The sequence below is a fragment of the Lepeophtheirus salmonis genome, chromosome 11 (assembly GCF_016086655.4).
Source record: "Lepeophtheirus salmonis chromosome 11, UVic_Lsal_1.4, whole genome shotgun sequence".
NCBI lineage: Eukaryota > Metazoa > Arthropoda > Copepoda > Siphonostomatoida > Caligidae > Lepeophtheirus > Lepeophtheirus salmonis.
The window spans coordinates 20,487,949-20,501,952 of record NC_052141.2 but is presented as its reverse complement, the minus strand read 5'-3'; the positions used below and the strand labels follow the sequence as shown (position 1 = coordinate 20,501,952).

At 32.2% G+C, this 14,004-nt stretch overlaps 1 protein-coding gene and 1 long non-coding RNA gene across 2 annotated transcripts; one reads left to right on the top strand and one right to left on the bottom strand.

Moving 5' to 3' along the window:
- Positions 1–736: 736 nt before the first annotated feature.
- Positions 737–3,422, bottom strand: LOC121126294 (uncharacterized). Its single transcript, XR_005866884.2, has 2 exons — positions 2,728–3,422; positions 737–2,664 (listed from the first exon to the last, which is right to left on the bottom strand). It is a non-coding gene; the product is annotated as an uncharacterized lncRNA (long non-coding RNA).
- A 6,307-nt stretch (positions 3,423–9,729) lies between these two features.
- Positions 9,730–13,462, top strand: LOC121125973 (lipopolysaccharide-induced tumor necrosis factor-alpha factor homolog). The gene is made up of 3 exons (XM_040721246.1): positions 9,730–10,310; positions 11,361–11,458; positions 13,288–13,462. The coding sequence occupies exons 1-3, from the start codon at positions 9,937–9,939 to the stop codon at positions 13,305–13,307; spliced, it is 492 nt and encodes a 163-aa protein (XP_040577180.1). The 5' UTR covers positions 9,730–9,936; the 3' UTR covers positions 13,308–13,462.
- The last annotated feature ends 542 nt before the right edge of the window (positions 13,463–14,004 follow it).

Here is a 14,004-nt window from a genome sequence, read left to right as displayed (position 1 = left end):
TTTTGTGTTTGATAGTTATGGTATGATAAAGTTCAAATTCAAATACAACTATTTATTTATGTCATCATTCAATGTATTTATGAAGGACTACTGAAGAGTTAACATATTTTTCCTTCGTTATTATTTTTTAGAAAAAGGGGAGCTTCTGAGATTTCGTTCACTTATAAAATTTCCGTTCATCTATATATCTAGTAATTTATGTAAAATGGTAATGCTCTGAACAAAGGTATAGAGAGAGTTGATCTTATGCACAAGAAACTGCTGTTTTCAGTTTATCTATCGAAGTAATCGATACGTTTTTGTTACATAATTTGCGTTGATATCATTAATAATTTAGTTCTTCCTAATTGCAAAATTGTTATTGCCAAGAATCAGATTCAATATTATGAAGTGCACCATAAATAATTTCCATTGTCATTGTTGAGACAAACAAAATTATAAAAACGTTATTGAAATTTTTATTCATGTCAAATATTTACTCAGGTTTCTTATAAACATAAATGTAATTGTTTACTGTACTAGTTAAAAATAGACCTTATGTTAATTTAATAGTTTGTAATCTTCCTTTACGCATGTTAAAATACAAAAAATATTATCATATAATGCCACTAATACATATATTTAAAAAAAAAATCAATTGTGTTTATTCAAAGCCACTTTTTATTGTACTTGCAAGTCAAATATTAGTTATTTTTCCATTGAAGAAATTATAATTTGTTTAAGATAAAAATAAATATAACATTAATTAACAATATGGTATTTCAAAATTATTTAATATTTATATAATAGCTTTTAAAGGGTAAATGAATTGAGAAATATTATTTGATTGCTGATAATTTATGTAAAATATATAGAGTTACAACGAGGATTCTATATTTTTGTCATGCCATCTTCGTAATTATGGAACTATGGTCCAGAGAAGTAGAACAACACAGTACTTTTGACGCCAACAATGAAAGAAACACATCTCCACCGTTGCAAGGCTCTTTTGAATGAGTTTATTTGAGTTCTTTTGAACTCTTTGGCCCCTTCAGCCCTGATGCTAACCCCCTGGACTACAAATTTTAGGAGCATGTAGAAGGGAAGGCCTTCAGTGGCAGTTCTTCAAACACCGAGGCCCTCAAAGCCACTATCAGTCAGCACTGAGACACAATACTTGAGGACTACTTTGGAAGCGAGTGCCAGGACTTCCACCAGCGCCAGGAAGCCATCATCGCCGTTAAAGGAGGCTACATTATTGATTAAGAGAGTTCAGACATACATCTATTTATTGTATTAATTTTGTTGAAATTATACTCTTAATTAATAAATTATATCTTGTTGAAGTTTAAAATTTAAAGGGTTTCAAAAATACAAAATATATTGACAAAGTTTTTGCAAAACTTTTTTCACTTAATATGGCCACCTTCATTATCAATCACAGCCTTTATACGTTCCCTGAAGGCCATGCAAGAGTTGATATCAATTTTCTCTGAAAAGATGTCCCATGCTGCCACTATGGAGGATTTCAGTGAGTCCACATTTGGGTGTGAGGTCCTGTTGGTTTCCCTCTCCAATGTGCCCTTATAGAAAAGTCAATGGGTTCAAATCTGGTGAGGAAAGGGCCTTATCTCTTTGGACCAGAATCAAGCCATTTTATCTGCGCAGAAATTTGGCGGACATGTGAGAGGGGTTCCGTCCTGAGTCCACATGTAGTTACCCTTAGGGTAGTTGGTCTTCAGTCCTAACAAGACAGTGTACCTAAGCACCTTATAGTAGGCCTCTGTCCAGCCTTGAATAAGAAAGGATACATCTTCTTTCCATCAGAGGCAATAACACCGAGGACCATTGTTTGGGCCGGATATTTCGTGTGGTAAATCCCTTCGACCTCTTCTTTTGTTTTTGTTGTGCAATTGATCAACTGTGAGGGTTTTCTTGCACATCTCGAGCATCCTGGCTTTCATGCCCTCTGTCAGAAGGTCGTATGAGGTCTTTGATTGCCCTCTCTCTCATAACGTTGACCAGGTGCAAAACTTCAGAAAATAGCCTCTATTATAAAAAAAAAGATGACTTGCAAGAATTATCGGGTTAGTATGTGTTTAAAGATAAGTATTCATGCATTTTCGTATTGGAAATACCGGAGTTTACCTGTGTCACCTTTGTTTCATTTTTTTCAGGTTCAATAACCTTTATAGAATTATGTCTAGGAAATTGTAAGTTAATTATTTATTAGTACAATATTAATAAAAAGTGTGTTTTATCAAATGAAATTCTTTTTCCATCATTCTTAATTAGTAATAAATGCATTTCAAACTTAAATTTTATTTATCATTCATGTTATGTATACATTCTAATATTGTGTTAATTAAAAAAAAAGAGAGTATTTTTTCTTATGCTCAAAACATTGCAAAAAAAGTAATAGAAAATGTTATATTTCACCCCATGTCGTTCCTCAATTCTACTCTGAGTCCAACAAGGACATACAATTATAACCGCAACAAATCCTCAGGGTTACGCTTCGTCTTTTATGAACACTCACGAATATGCTGCCAGGGTTAGAATATAATTGAATCTATTTAAGAAAGGATGTTCACTAGTCTGGAATTAAATAATAATGACAACTGCTAAAGAAAAAAAAAATCATTCTTCAGAATACCAATTCCAAAAAAACAAAAACAGATCACCCTACAAAATACACACGATTTACATCATTGGTTATTAGGATATCTTTAAAAAAAGTATATTCACGAGAATTTTGATAATTTTCACATCCCTAATTGTAACATGCCTTTATATATATACAGAAAGCCCGAGAGTAAAAATAAAACTTACACTTGCCTAGTAGTTCCACAATACACATTATCCATGTTTGTAGAAAAATGAAAAACCTTTCTTCAGCATTTGAAAAAACAGCCTGTTTTGATGATCGATTGATTTAATCCCACATCAAAGGCACTATAGTAAAAATGAAGCAGTTTTCTTGAGTAACAATGTAATAAATATATGATCAATCACAATCAGTCGTTCTCTTTATTTTATCACGCAACCTTTCCTCTAAACAGGGGGGGGGGAAAGCCCGAAATCATATAGTAGTCAGGAAAATAAGTTAGTCGTACCAACCGCTATTTAGTACCAGACTATCACTGTCATAATTTTTTCACAATTTTTAAAATAAACTACATATTATTCAAATCTACATAGTATTTTATTTGATCCTATATTGTAATATTACTCAGTAATATTTGATTAAAAGAGTAGTTATGATAAATTATTATATAATTTCTATGAAGAAATAGCCAAAATTTCTTCATAGAAATAATAAAATGGCCAATATATGTATTATATAAACGACGAGGGATCAACAAGAACTTGTATTCTTGTTCTTTTGGAAACGGAGCATAATTATAGAATAACTTGTTTATTTATCAAAAGGAATACATTATGAGATACTTGACGGTTCAATGAGAGGGAATAGCCTACATAGGGTATTTTTGTGTTAGCAAGATAAAGCCGTGCCTAGTGCAGGGATGCCTTTCCTTTGTAGTTTGTAAATGTGTTTTTTTAATCAAACTTACATTTCAATTCCATAACTAACTGATCTATTTGACATACTCCGTAAAGCGCTTGCTGTCTTTTTTTTCTGATGGGACAAAACAGTATTGTATAGCTATTTCCCTTCGAATCTAAGTCAATCAAATATCTCTGTATATATACCAAGTACATAGTTAGTTTATATTTCGTGGTATTCTATATATACATTATTATTTTTTAAATAAAAAACAAGTTGATATTCAGACAAACGATGACAGATATATCGGATTCAAAATCGGAAAACCGATATATCGAGCAAAATATCCAATGTACGTATCCTAGAAAATTCATAGGAATGTTCATATTTGCTATGATATTTTATATGATGCAATCACGAAAAGGAGGGAATGGAAAAATTGTTTTTGTTTAATTTTTGTAGTCAGGGAATTCTTAATAAATAGAGTACTCCCAGTAAGATGAATAAATAAATAATGCATTTGTTATGACTAGTGATGTAAATCGTGTGTACTTTTTAGCTAGGCTGTTTTTTTGTTTTTTTTGAACTAGTAATCTAAAGAAATAATTTTATTTTCCTTAGCAGTAGTCATTATTTTTAATTCCTGTGTAGGGAACTTCCTTTCCTAAATAGATTTAATTATTTTCAAGACTTGATTAAACATTCGTATGCGCTCATTAAAGATGGAGCATTACCCTGAGGATTTGTTACCTGGGGCGTGCAAAGGGGAGGGCTGGAGGGGCTGTAGCTCCCTCCCCCAATTAAGGAATTTTTGCTTTATACTAGAAAATTTAATATTTGTACTTTTTTTTCAAAAAGTTTAACATTTGAAATTTAATTTTTCCAAGTTTTTTTTTTAAATTTAATTTATATGAATAGCTATGGATTTCTTAAATTTTATTCCAAAAAATTTAATGTTTGAAATTTACTTTTTTGAAATTTTTTTTCCAAAAATTTAAATTTCTGTGAATAGCTATGGATTTTTAATTTTTTTTTTCACAAAAATTTAATATTGCATTGAGAAATTTTTTTTTTTTTTTCAAAAATATAATTTTTGTGTATTGAAATACATTTTTGAATCTTTTTAAAAATATAAATCCCCCCCCCCCCCCTCCACTCCACACAAAAAAAATAATCCTACGAATTACAGATATGGGTAAGCTCCGTCTTTTATGAGCACATACGAAGATTCAAACAGGTTTTGAATATAATTGAATCTATTTAGGAAAGGTTGTTCACTATTTAGGAATTATATAATAATGACAACTGATAAGGAAAAAAAAATCATTCTTTATACTACCAATTACAAATTAACGGGCCCAGCTAAAAAAACACCGGATTTACATGTTTGCTTATTGCAAAGTTGGATAAAGGTTTCTTCTTTCTCCCATTGGTAAGGTTATTTGAGAGCCAGATTAGACCCTCAATTGAATTGTGTGGGCCAAAGGTAATTCAATAAATAAATTGAACCAGATTTATATTCAAAGGAAATTATTTTATTGGATTAGTGGTGTGTGGAGGAAAGCCTCAATCCATAATGGTGGTATTTCGAGATCTTGTTATTCTCAGGTCGTACACACTATAATTTTTGAGAATAACTGGATTAGAGCAATGCTTCTCAAACTTTTTTAGGCCATGGTGTATTAATAAGATAGTCCATTGCTTTTTTGCGATTGAATAAAATGTGTAGTCATGTTTACTTGTAGATAACATAAACTTTTTGGTGAACCTAGATTATCTCTTTGCTGCATTATTGAACCATGGAGTATAGACAGTGCCAGTTTAAGGGAGAGCATAGGAGGCTTCGGATCTTGCGTAGGTAAGTATATTTATAAATAGTATAACTGGCCATTAGTTTTGGATTGGTAGAAAAAGACTGAAGTCCAAATAAAATTTGTCGGCCCTAGGACTGTTCCTGATCGATCTTTGATGGTAACTACAACAACTGAAATGACGTATTTTATTAACTACGTCAAAGGAGGTGTGTACGAATTATACGTTCTAGCTGTCATTCATTCCCCACTCACGCTAAAACTGTTTCTGCATACAGCTTGAGAAATCTTAAATTAGGGCAATTATAATTATTCATGCTTAGAGCCGTACATCATAAGCCTTTGTAGGGTGCAAGTTTTGCTGCTGTTATTGGCAACCTGAACCGTGTTTTTATTTTATTTTCCAAGGCTGATATAATTATTCCTTCAGGAGATAACGTTTTAGTATAAACTGTTATCACAAAAGTGTGTGACGGAGAGTAACACTATGGAACTGTTGGGTAGTTATAAGCATAGATGAAAATAATACGACGATGGAGGAGGGCTTTTTGTAGTTGCTACCTGAATATATGGTTTAAAAAAAAAAATTCAGTAGCTGTTGTCACTATTCTTATATTCTTGAAGAGAAAATATATGAGTATAGTGCATACAAGACGAAAAGTAACACTGAGGATTTGTTAGGGAGTTATAAGTGAAAGTTTATGTAGGACTCAGTGTGGAATTGAAAAACGACGTCTGAGTAAAGCCTCGCTATATCATTGCTTGATATGAAGTGGGGGTTGTTTTTATTTCTTTAATCCCATAACTGCTCGCAGCTGATTCAATATAACGTCATGACAGCTAAGGCCTCTTCTCATTTTTTTTTTTTTAACATACTGGTGGATAACATTATTTTGATCTATAGTTATAACTAAGTGAAAGTCCTTGTTGAAATCGCTGTAGAATGGAGGATTTATTTGGAGTAATTCCTACATACAAAATGGAGCTTGTGTTCCATTTACTTACTCTTGAAACTAATCACATGAAACGCCATGGCAACTAAGCTGCTCTCTATTTGAACATTCTTCCAGTTGTCTGGGTTACCAATTTTTTTTTTTTTTAAATGCTCAAAATGCTTAGGATTTACATCCCTAGTCATGACCTAGTGAAAATTGAGACTCTTATTTATTTAGAATAGTTTATTACCAGAAAAACGAGGATATTATTTATTTTTATGTATGTATAGATATATGACTTATTCAGTCATAAAGTAACATAGCATATTGTATATAGAGTCCATGAGTCATCCGTATCATACTTATTATAATAAATAATATACTATGCGTTATGTAAAAAATGGCTTTCTCTTTCGAATTTCCGAGAGGAACACACAATTGTTCGCAGGAAATGGAGGGGGGGGGATAAGCTGAATTCTAAATATAGGTCATTTGATCAAATTTTACCGTAAAAAGCTTCCCTGATTAGTATTAAATTTGTGAATGAAGTCTTATGATCAATGATGATAATCACTTGTATTTTTTAGCTCTTTTGTTTTTATAGGAGTTTGCAAACTGAAGAGTGAGTTTTCTTTTCCTAAGCTGCTATCATTATTATTTAATTCCTGAGGAGTGAACTTCCTTTTCTACTTCATATATGTGATCATTGATAAATATGAAACCGAACTGAACATTTGCGTGTGCTCATAAAAGACGGAGAGAAACCCTGAGGATTTGTAGCATAGTTATAATGGTAAGTCCTTCTTGGATGTAGAGTAGAATTCAAGATGGATGCCGGAGTAATTTTGCTAATATTCCTGTTTATTTCCTTCTCTCTTCCTCGCTTGTCACAGCTACTTGTAGCTGCTCTCCTCCAAAACATTATTTCATGGACAACGCGCTCGGGAGAAGTTATTCTCTTGAATTCAATGTACGTTCTCGCCCCGGCGATTCCTAGAGAAGTAAATATACTTTCTGTGTATGGATTTCACGAAAAGATTCTTAGGTCAGATAGAGTCAATGCAATGCTATAATGTTTACTTATACTTAATCAGTGCAACTCCATCTAAACCAAGTCAAGGAACATTAAAAAAAACACATTCTTCATATTGACTTTGTTGATTTTCAGTTTCTTTTTATAGCATGCATACAATACAAAAAATTAGCATCACTGCTTACGTATGATAAGTAGTGATGAAAGTCATGTGTATTTCGTGCATGTTAAAAAAAGAAGCCGAAAATCAAAATGGACATTGGACAGCTCTCAATTTGAAGATTGATTTGTAGGAGAGCAGCTTAGCTGGCATAACGTTTCATTAAATCAGTTACAAGCAGCTGTGACGAGAGAGGAGAGGGGAAAAGAGATACACAAGGACATGACAGAAAATACTCTGATGTCGTTCCTCAATTCTACTCTGAGTCCATCAAGTACAAACACTTAGAACTTTGCTACAAATCCCCAAGCATAATCTTTGTCTTTTATGAGTGTTGTGTCTTGACGAGGTTGAAGAGACACAAAGTATTAAATAAAGAAATCCAGTAACACCGAGAGAAATGAGGAGAGAAGAGAGTTGGAGGAATAAGGCAACGATGTAATTTAATAGGAACACGTATATATTCTTATTAATACATAATCATGACAACTCTAACAAACATATACAATGCACGGCTATTTATAAGAAGAATAATGAGGGTAGTGCTTTGGACATATATTAAATAATAACAATAACTAAAAGATAAGAAGGTAGGAAAGAAGTCCCGAATACATAACAATGCGCATACACGAATGTTCAATCGGGGTTTGAATATAATTGAACGGAGTAGAAATGGAAGCTAACTATTATGTAGTTAAATAATAATGACAACCGCGTTGAAAAAAGAACATTGGTCAAATTTAAAAAACAAAACAACGAAAAAAACAAACAAAAAAAACGGGGAACCTATGAAATACACCGGATACCCATAACTAATGATGAGTAGTGTTGGATTGGTCTAAAAAACTTAAAAGACTGGAGTACTATCAGTCCGTACCAATTAAAAATTGTCAGTCCAAGGACCGGTCCTTATCGGTCTTTTATAAAAACTACAGCTGAAATAACGTAGTTATTACTAACTACGTCATTTGAGTGACTCAAGTTATATTCTTCAATCCTAGATAGGAGTGAAGAAATTAAAAAGCTAGCTGGGACACCAGGACTGAAAGACCGAGGTATCGGTCTTTAGGACCCTTGAAAGATAAAAAGATCGTACCGACTAAAAAAAACTAATGGGCCAATCAGTTCTAGGACTGATCCAACACTAATGATGAGTAATGTATAAAAATAACAAATAAGCTTCTGCTTTTGCATCGAACATCCGATAGAAGAAGTTTCCTATTTCATCAGAATGTAGTTTTTTAAATAATGTATACCGATGATGCGTAATTCACCATGAAGACTATGACGTCATTTCACTGAAATATTTTATATTTTCTTATCCGGTCTGGTTATGATTGTGTTGCATAAGGGAATGAAATTAAAGAATGAATTGTTTGGGAATTTCAGGCATGTGACATATTTGGGGAGATTGGAACACACTCTTTTTTTTGTACATGACGGGAGTGCAAACGAATATTCTCATATTAATTAATTGAATGCAGTCAATTGAAGCTTTAAGTAGCTCATATCTTAACCATTACAAAAAATAATTCCATTTATGTTTAAAGTAAGCTTACGCATTAAATAATTACCATTCAAAGCCATAGAATAAAATTTATCCACTTTTTATTTAATCCAATTTTATAATGAGACACATATATTATGTAGAATATTTATTACAAAATATGTATTCAAACCAATTTCTGGAAATATATAAGAGTAAATCAATTTCCTATCAAATTGAAATGGTTTCAAAAAGTGTCATTCCGTAATAATCACCTTGCTCAGTACTGCTTTTAATCAAATTGATTCAAAACTCTTCATTTTTTCGTTTTTGAAGTGTACACTCCATACAAATAAAATTATCTTCCGTGTATATATTTATACTATAAAATTGAGTAAATTAATAATATATAATACAAATTCCATGTCAATGAAATAATAATTGTTAAATACTAAAGTAATAATTTTTTGAAATGGGTAGGATATGATCTGTTCAAGCTTCAATTTCTATTCTTTACTTTATGAATAAGATAATATTCTATTGCACTCCCGTCAAAATAAGCGTACGTCATAAAAAGATATCATTCTCTACATTTTTCAGCGTTCCCTTTAATTTATATATTATACGTTGTTATTAACAGGTAGAATCTAGCTATTTAAAGCTGAGTCAAGGTGGTTCCCTTGAATTAAATTACCAAAAAAGGGGAGAAGAAGATAGAGGGAGCTGAGCAGAGTGCGAGTTAGAAGCAAGAGATTGAAAAAGAAGGGCACGCGCGTTGTATTGTCTCATCATCTCTCTCTGCTATAGTAATAAAGAGAGGGAGAGAGAGAGGGAGACCTACTTCTTATACTGTGTATGGCTAAATCCTACTTCAATTAACAGTAACACCTAACTAGAATATTATATACGTACTGGCGGTACTGCATTAAATTAAAATAACAAAGTCGATCGCGAGACTGACTCAGAGGGAATTAGTAATTACCTTAGACAGAGAGTACAGAAACGAAGTATTAAACAAAGAAGAATGGAGAAAAGCTCAGCACCTCCAATGGAGAACTCTCCCCAGCCTCAAGCCATGGAAGCACCACCCAGCTACGAACAATCCTTTCGAGACGGTCCACCTCCTCCAGGACAATATGAATACAAGGCACCCTCGGGGGGTGGAGGCTTTACAGGAGCCCCAGCGCCCGTTCCTCCTCCCCAATATCAGACCCAAGGAGCTCCTCAACCTCCAGGACAGCAACAACAAATCGTGGTTCAGTATGTGAATGCACCTAACTTTGGACCACGGAGTGTAAGAATGACGTGTCCGCAGTGTCAGAGTCATGTGCAAACGGAGACTTCCTCAGAGCCTGGACCTATGGCATGGGTCATTGCTGGTGTCCTTTGCATTGTTGGGTAATTATTTATTATTTCTCTTCTTTTCTACCCAGTCATTGATCATTCAGTAATTGTTCATGATCAAAACATGGCTTTCAAAATTCTAGGGTATTTACTCAATTAGTCTCAACTAAATGTAGAAAGATTCTAGAATATTCCTACATGTGTGAGTTAACAAATCTTTGATAGTAAAACTTACATCAACTTCATCTTGAGTAACATGTAAATAATATCCGGAGTATTTGCTTATTCTAATTGTACCTTATAATATCAACAATCATTTCTCTAAATGTCACCATGTCCTCCACTCTGGGTATAAAGGCCTTATACACCTTTATGACGTAGACGTTTGACTTATGAGCCAACTCCTTATCAACAGAGACCTTCAGGGGATCAACATTTCGGTGGGGGACTTTGCAGGCCTTGATCTCTACGTAGCCCAATGATGAGGAGCCCGGAAAGTGCTAAGTTTTTCCTTCTATCAAGCTTGAATTGTAATGACCTTATGGGTCAATAAGGGTTCGTGTAGTAAGCCATCCAACCAGGGCTTCTTTCATCACCTCCTGCTTCTCATTGGCTTCAATTTCAAAGGTCACGCCGGTCAAGAAGTATACAGTGACAATCTTTTTGTGTCCTCCACTTCCTGTCTTCATGGAGAGGCTCTTGCCGGTTTTTATGAGGACAAGCTCAACAGAGCTATTCAAAATGTCTGTGGCCTCCTTTACATAACGATTGGCTCGGAAGTGATCTGTAATCTCTTGCATTTTTTCCTCCTTTGTCGATCTTTGTTGACGTATCGCAACCCATAACTATACAGCGTATGAAAGCTGATAATTTCTGACAACAATTTCCTTTCTATAACAAAAGAACCATTGATTGCTAGTCATAATGGCTTTATGGAGCTCTAATACATTTATTAGTTTAAACAGAATCATTCCATATTCTTACTTTTTTATCCATAAACAACATGAAGTATTATTATATTTGTTGTGAACAATGATTGAATGAGTAAATATCCTTACTATTCCATATTGACATTAATGTATAACTTATTTTTTCTCGTTCCAGACTTTGGCCATGCGCTTGTGTCCCTTGTTGTATTGAGCAACTCAACTGCGTTACTCACAAATGTCCACAGTGCCAGACGTTCTTGGGAAGATATAAAGGTGGCATGTAAAAACCATTGATCTTTGAGTCAGCTTGAATTCCAAGTGCAGTAGATTGATTGTCTCTCTTATTAAAAAAAAAAAATAATAATAATAATATTTTATGAAGATGCTTGTCTCTTGTCCTAAATTTTCTTCATACACGTATCGTTATCAATGTTAAATCAGATTGTGTGTAATCAAAAACGTTGTCATTATTTCATATATTTTATTTTTTTCGGCCATAATATGGTGTAGCATTATAGTTATAATGTTTTTAGTAATTAATAGACAGCTCTCACTTTGATTCCACCTCCTATTTCTTTTTTTTTAAATTGTGAGGCACATTAACAAAACCTGTTTCTCCATTATTTTTTTTTCATGATAAATTTATGTTGACATCGTTCTACTATATGATTAATTTGTAATCTTTTTGAAAAATTATTTTTTCCTTTCCTTTTATATAGTAAAATTATAATAATCACTGTGTTTCTTATCACACACTGAATGCGTCCTGTTTTATTCTACGTTTGATATATATATATATAAATGTAATTATATTATTAATATGTACCAGTAAGTAACCCAAGCAAACAGCTATCTTTTTTTAGTCATTTCCCTCCTTTTTGGGCTTTTCTTTATTCTTTGATTTGATAAATTAAGTTACAAATAAATAATTATAAAAATATATATATATATTAAGAGTATAAAACTGAAAAAAGTTTATATTGTATAGATAAATGATTTATGTAAATATTTTAATAAACTTAAAGATTAAGTTCAGTGTTTTATTGATTCGTATACTACTCGTCATCATGTTTTATCATGTGAAATTAAGCTGTTTATGTACACGGTGATAGGAGTTTATGGTGTTTTTATATATATAATATTATCTCAAATACGCTTAACTAATTTGTGGTGTTGAAAAAATAACGTTTGCGTCGTTATTGGGATGGATTAATGTTAGTACATTTTTGATTCAGTATACTGCTTCCCACCCTTTTCCTTGTACCCCATAATTTCCCCTTAAACTATTTTCCCTCAATGATATTTCGCCTTAATATATAAATGAATTAAGTTTATACGTTGTTATTATTTATTTGTGTTGAAACCAAAATATGCAATATTTATTATAATCAAATGTATTTAATATTTGGTTTCTGTTGGAATAATGATGGAATTATACTTTGCCTCATATTATGCTTGTTCGTCAATCCATGAGTCATTTCTAGTATGAATAATCCATCATGTAATTATTCGTTTCGAATCGTTGGTGTGTTTATTTATTTATATTTTTCTTACTATACTAATTTAATTACTTTCTTTGTCTATGGTTCCAATTCATTACATAACAAGATTTTGTTGGTGTATGCATTGTAATTTTTAGGTCATAATTCCATCATTTTTCCAACAGAAAACAACCCTTTAATGCGTTTTATAGTAATTCACATTACATATTTTAATTTAAAAAATCCAAGAGAACATCAATTCGTACCAAAAATAGCAAAAAAGACGTATAAATCTCTTATTTATACATTAAGACGAAATATCCTGATAGGAAAATGGCATTAAGACAAAATGTCCTTAGGCGAAATGGTTTAAGGCAAAATTACCTAGCACCCGTCTGCTACCCACAACAACTCCTTTTCCCTAAAAGCCCGAGGGCTCAACGAAGCCCCAAAGGATTATCCCCACTAATGAATAGCTTCAATTTCTATTTATATTATATGAGGAAATGGGAAATATGCTTATTACAAATACTTTAATTATTTGTTAACCAAATCATTAGTTCTGTTTGAAGCTTTATAAGGGATTATTGAACATTAACTAATTATTCTTTATTGTTGCAGGTGCAAATAGCAACTTCTGAAAAGGATGTAGCTTATACTTCTTCCAAAGAACCCAAGCAACCAAATAATAAATTAATTATTAATTATATCATACTGCTTTAAAAAATTGGTTAAAGTTACAAATTATATGGATTTTTTTATTAAAATTATATCTAATAAAGAAAGTATTTTATAATTTGTTACACAATTAAAAGGTTTCTATGGTGACCAGTACTTTTGTCTTAAAGTCATTTTTACAACATGAAACAACTATATAATGCGTTTTATAGTAATACACATTACATATTTAAATTAGAAAATCAAAAGAAACATCAATTTTAACCAAAAATAACAAAAACGACCTATGAATCTCATTTATTTATATATTAAGGCGAAATAGTGTAAGGTCAAATTTCCTGAGGTAAAATAACCTATCGCAATTTTTTCACGTGGTTCCCAAGGGTATTTTACTCACAAATAGGGTTATGTCTGTATCAAGAAATCACTTCTAAGGTGTGACATTTTATTCTTTACGATCGAAACTCAACCATTTTGGGTTGGTTATTTGACTTTTTGGCAGGTATACGTCAAGATATGAGATGTAGCTTATAGCTATGTACACGAAATAAATCATAGAAAATTCAACGAAACTTAGATATTTTGAACACTTTTCGTGAAATTCGATTTATCAAAAGGTCGATAATAATTTGAAACGGAATAACAAATATACATGATTGA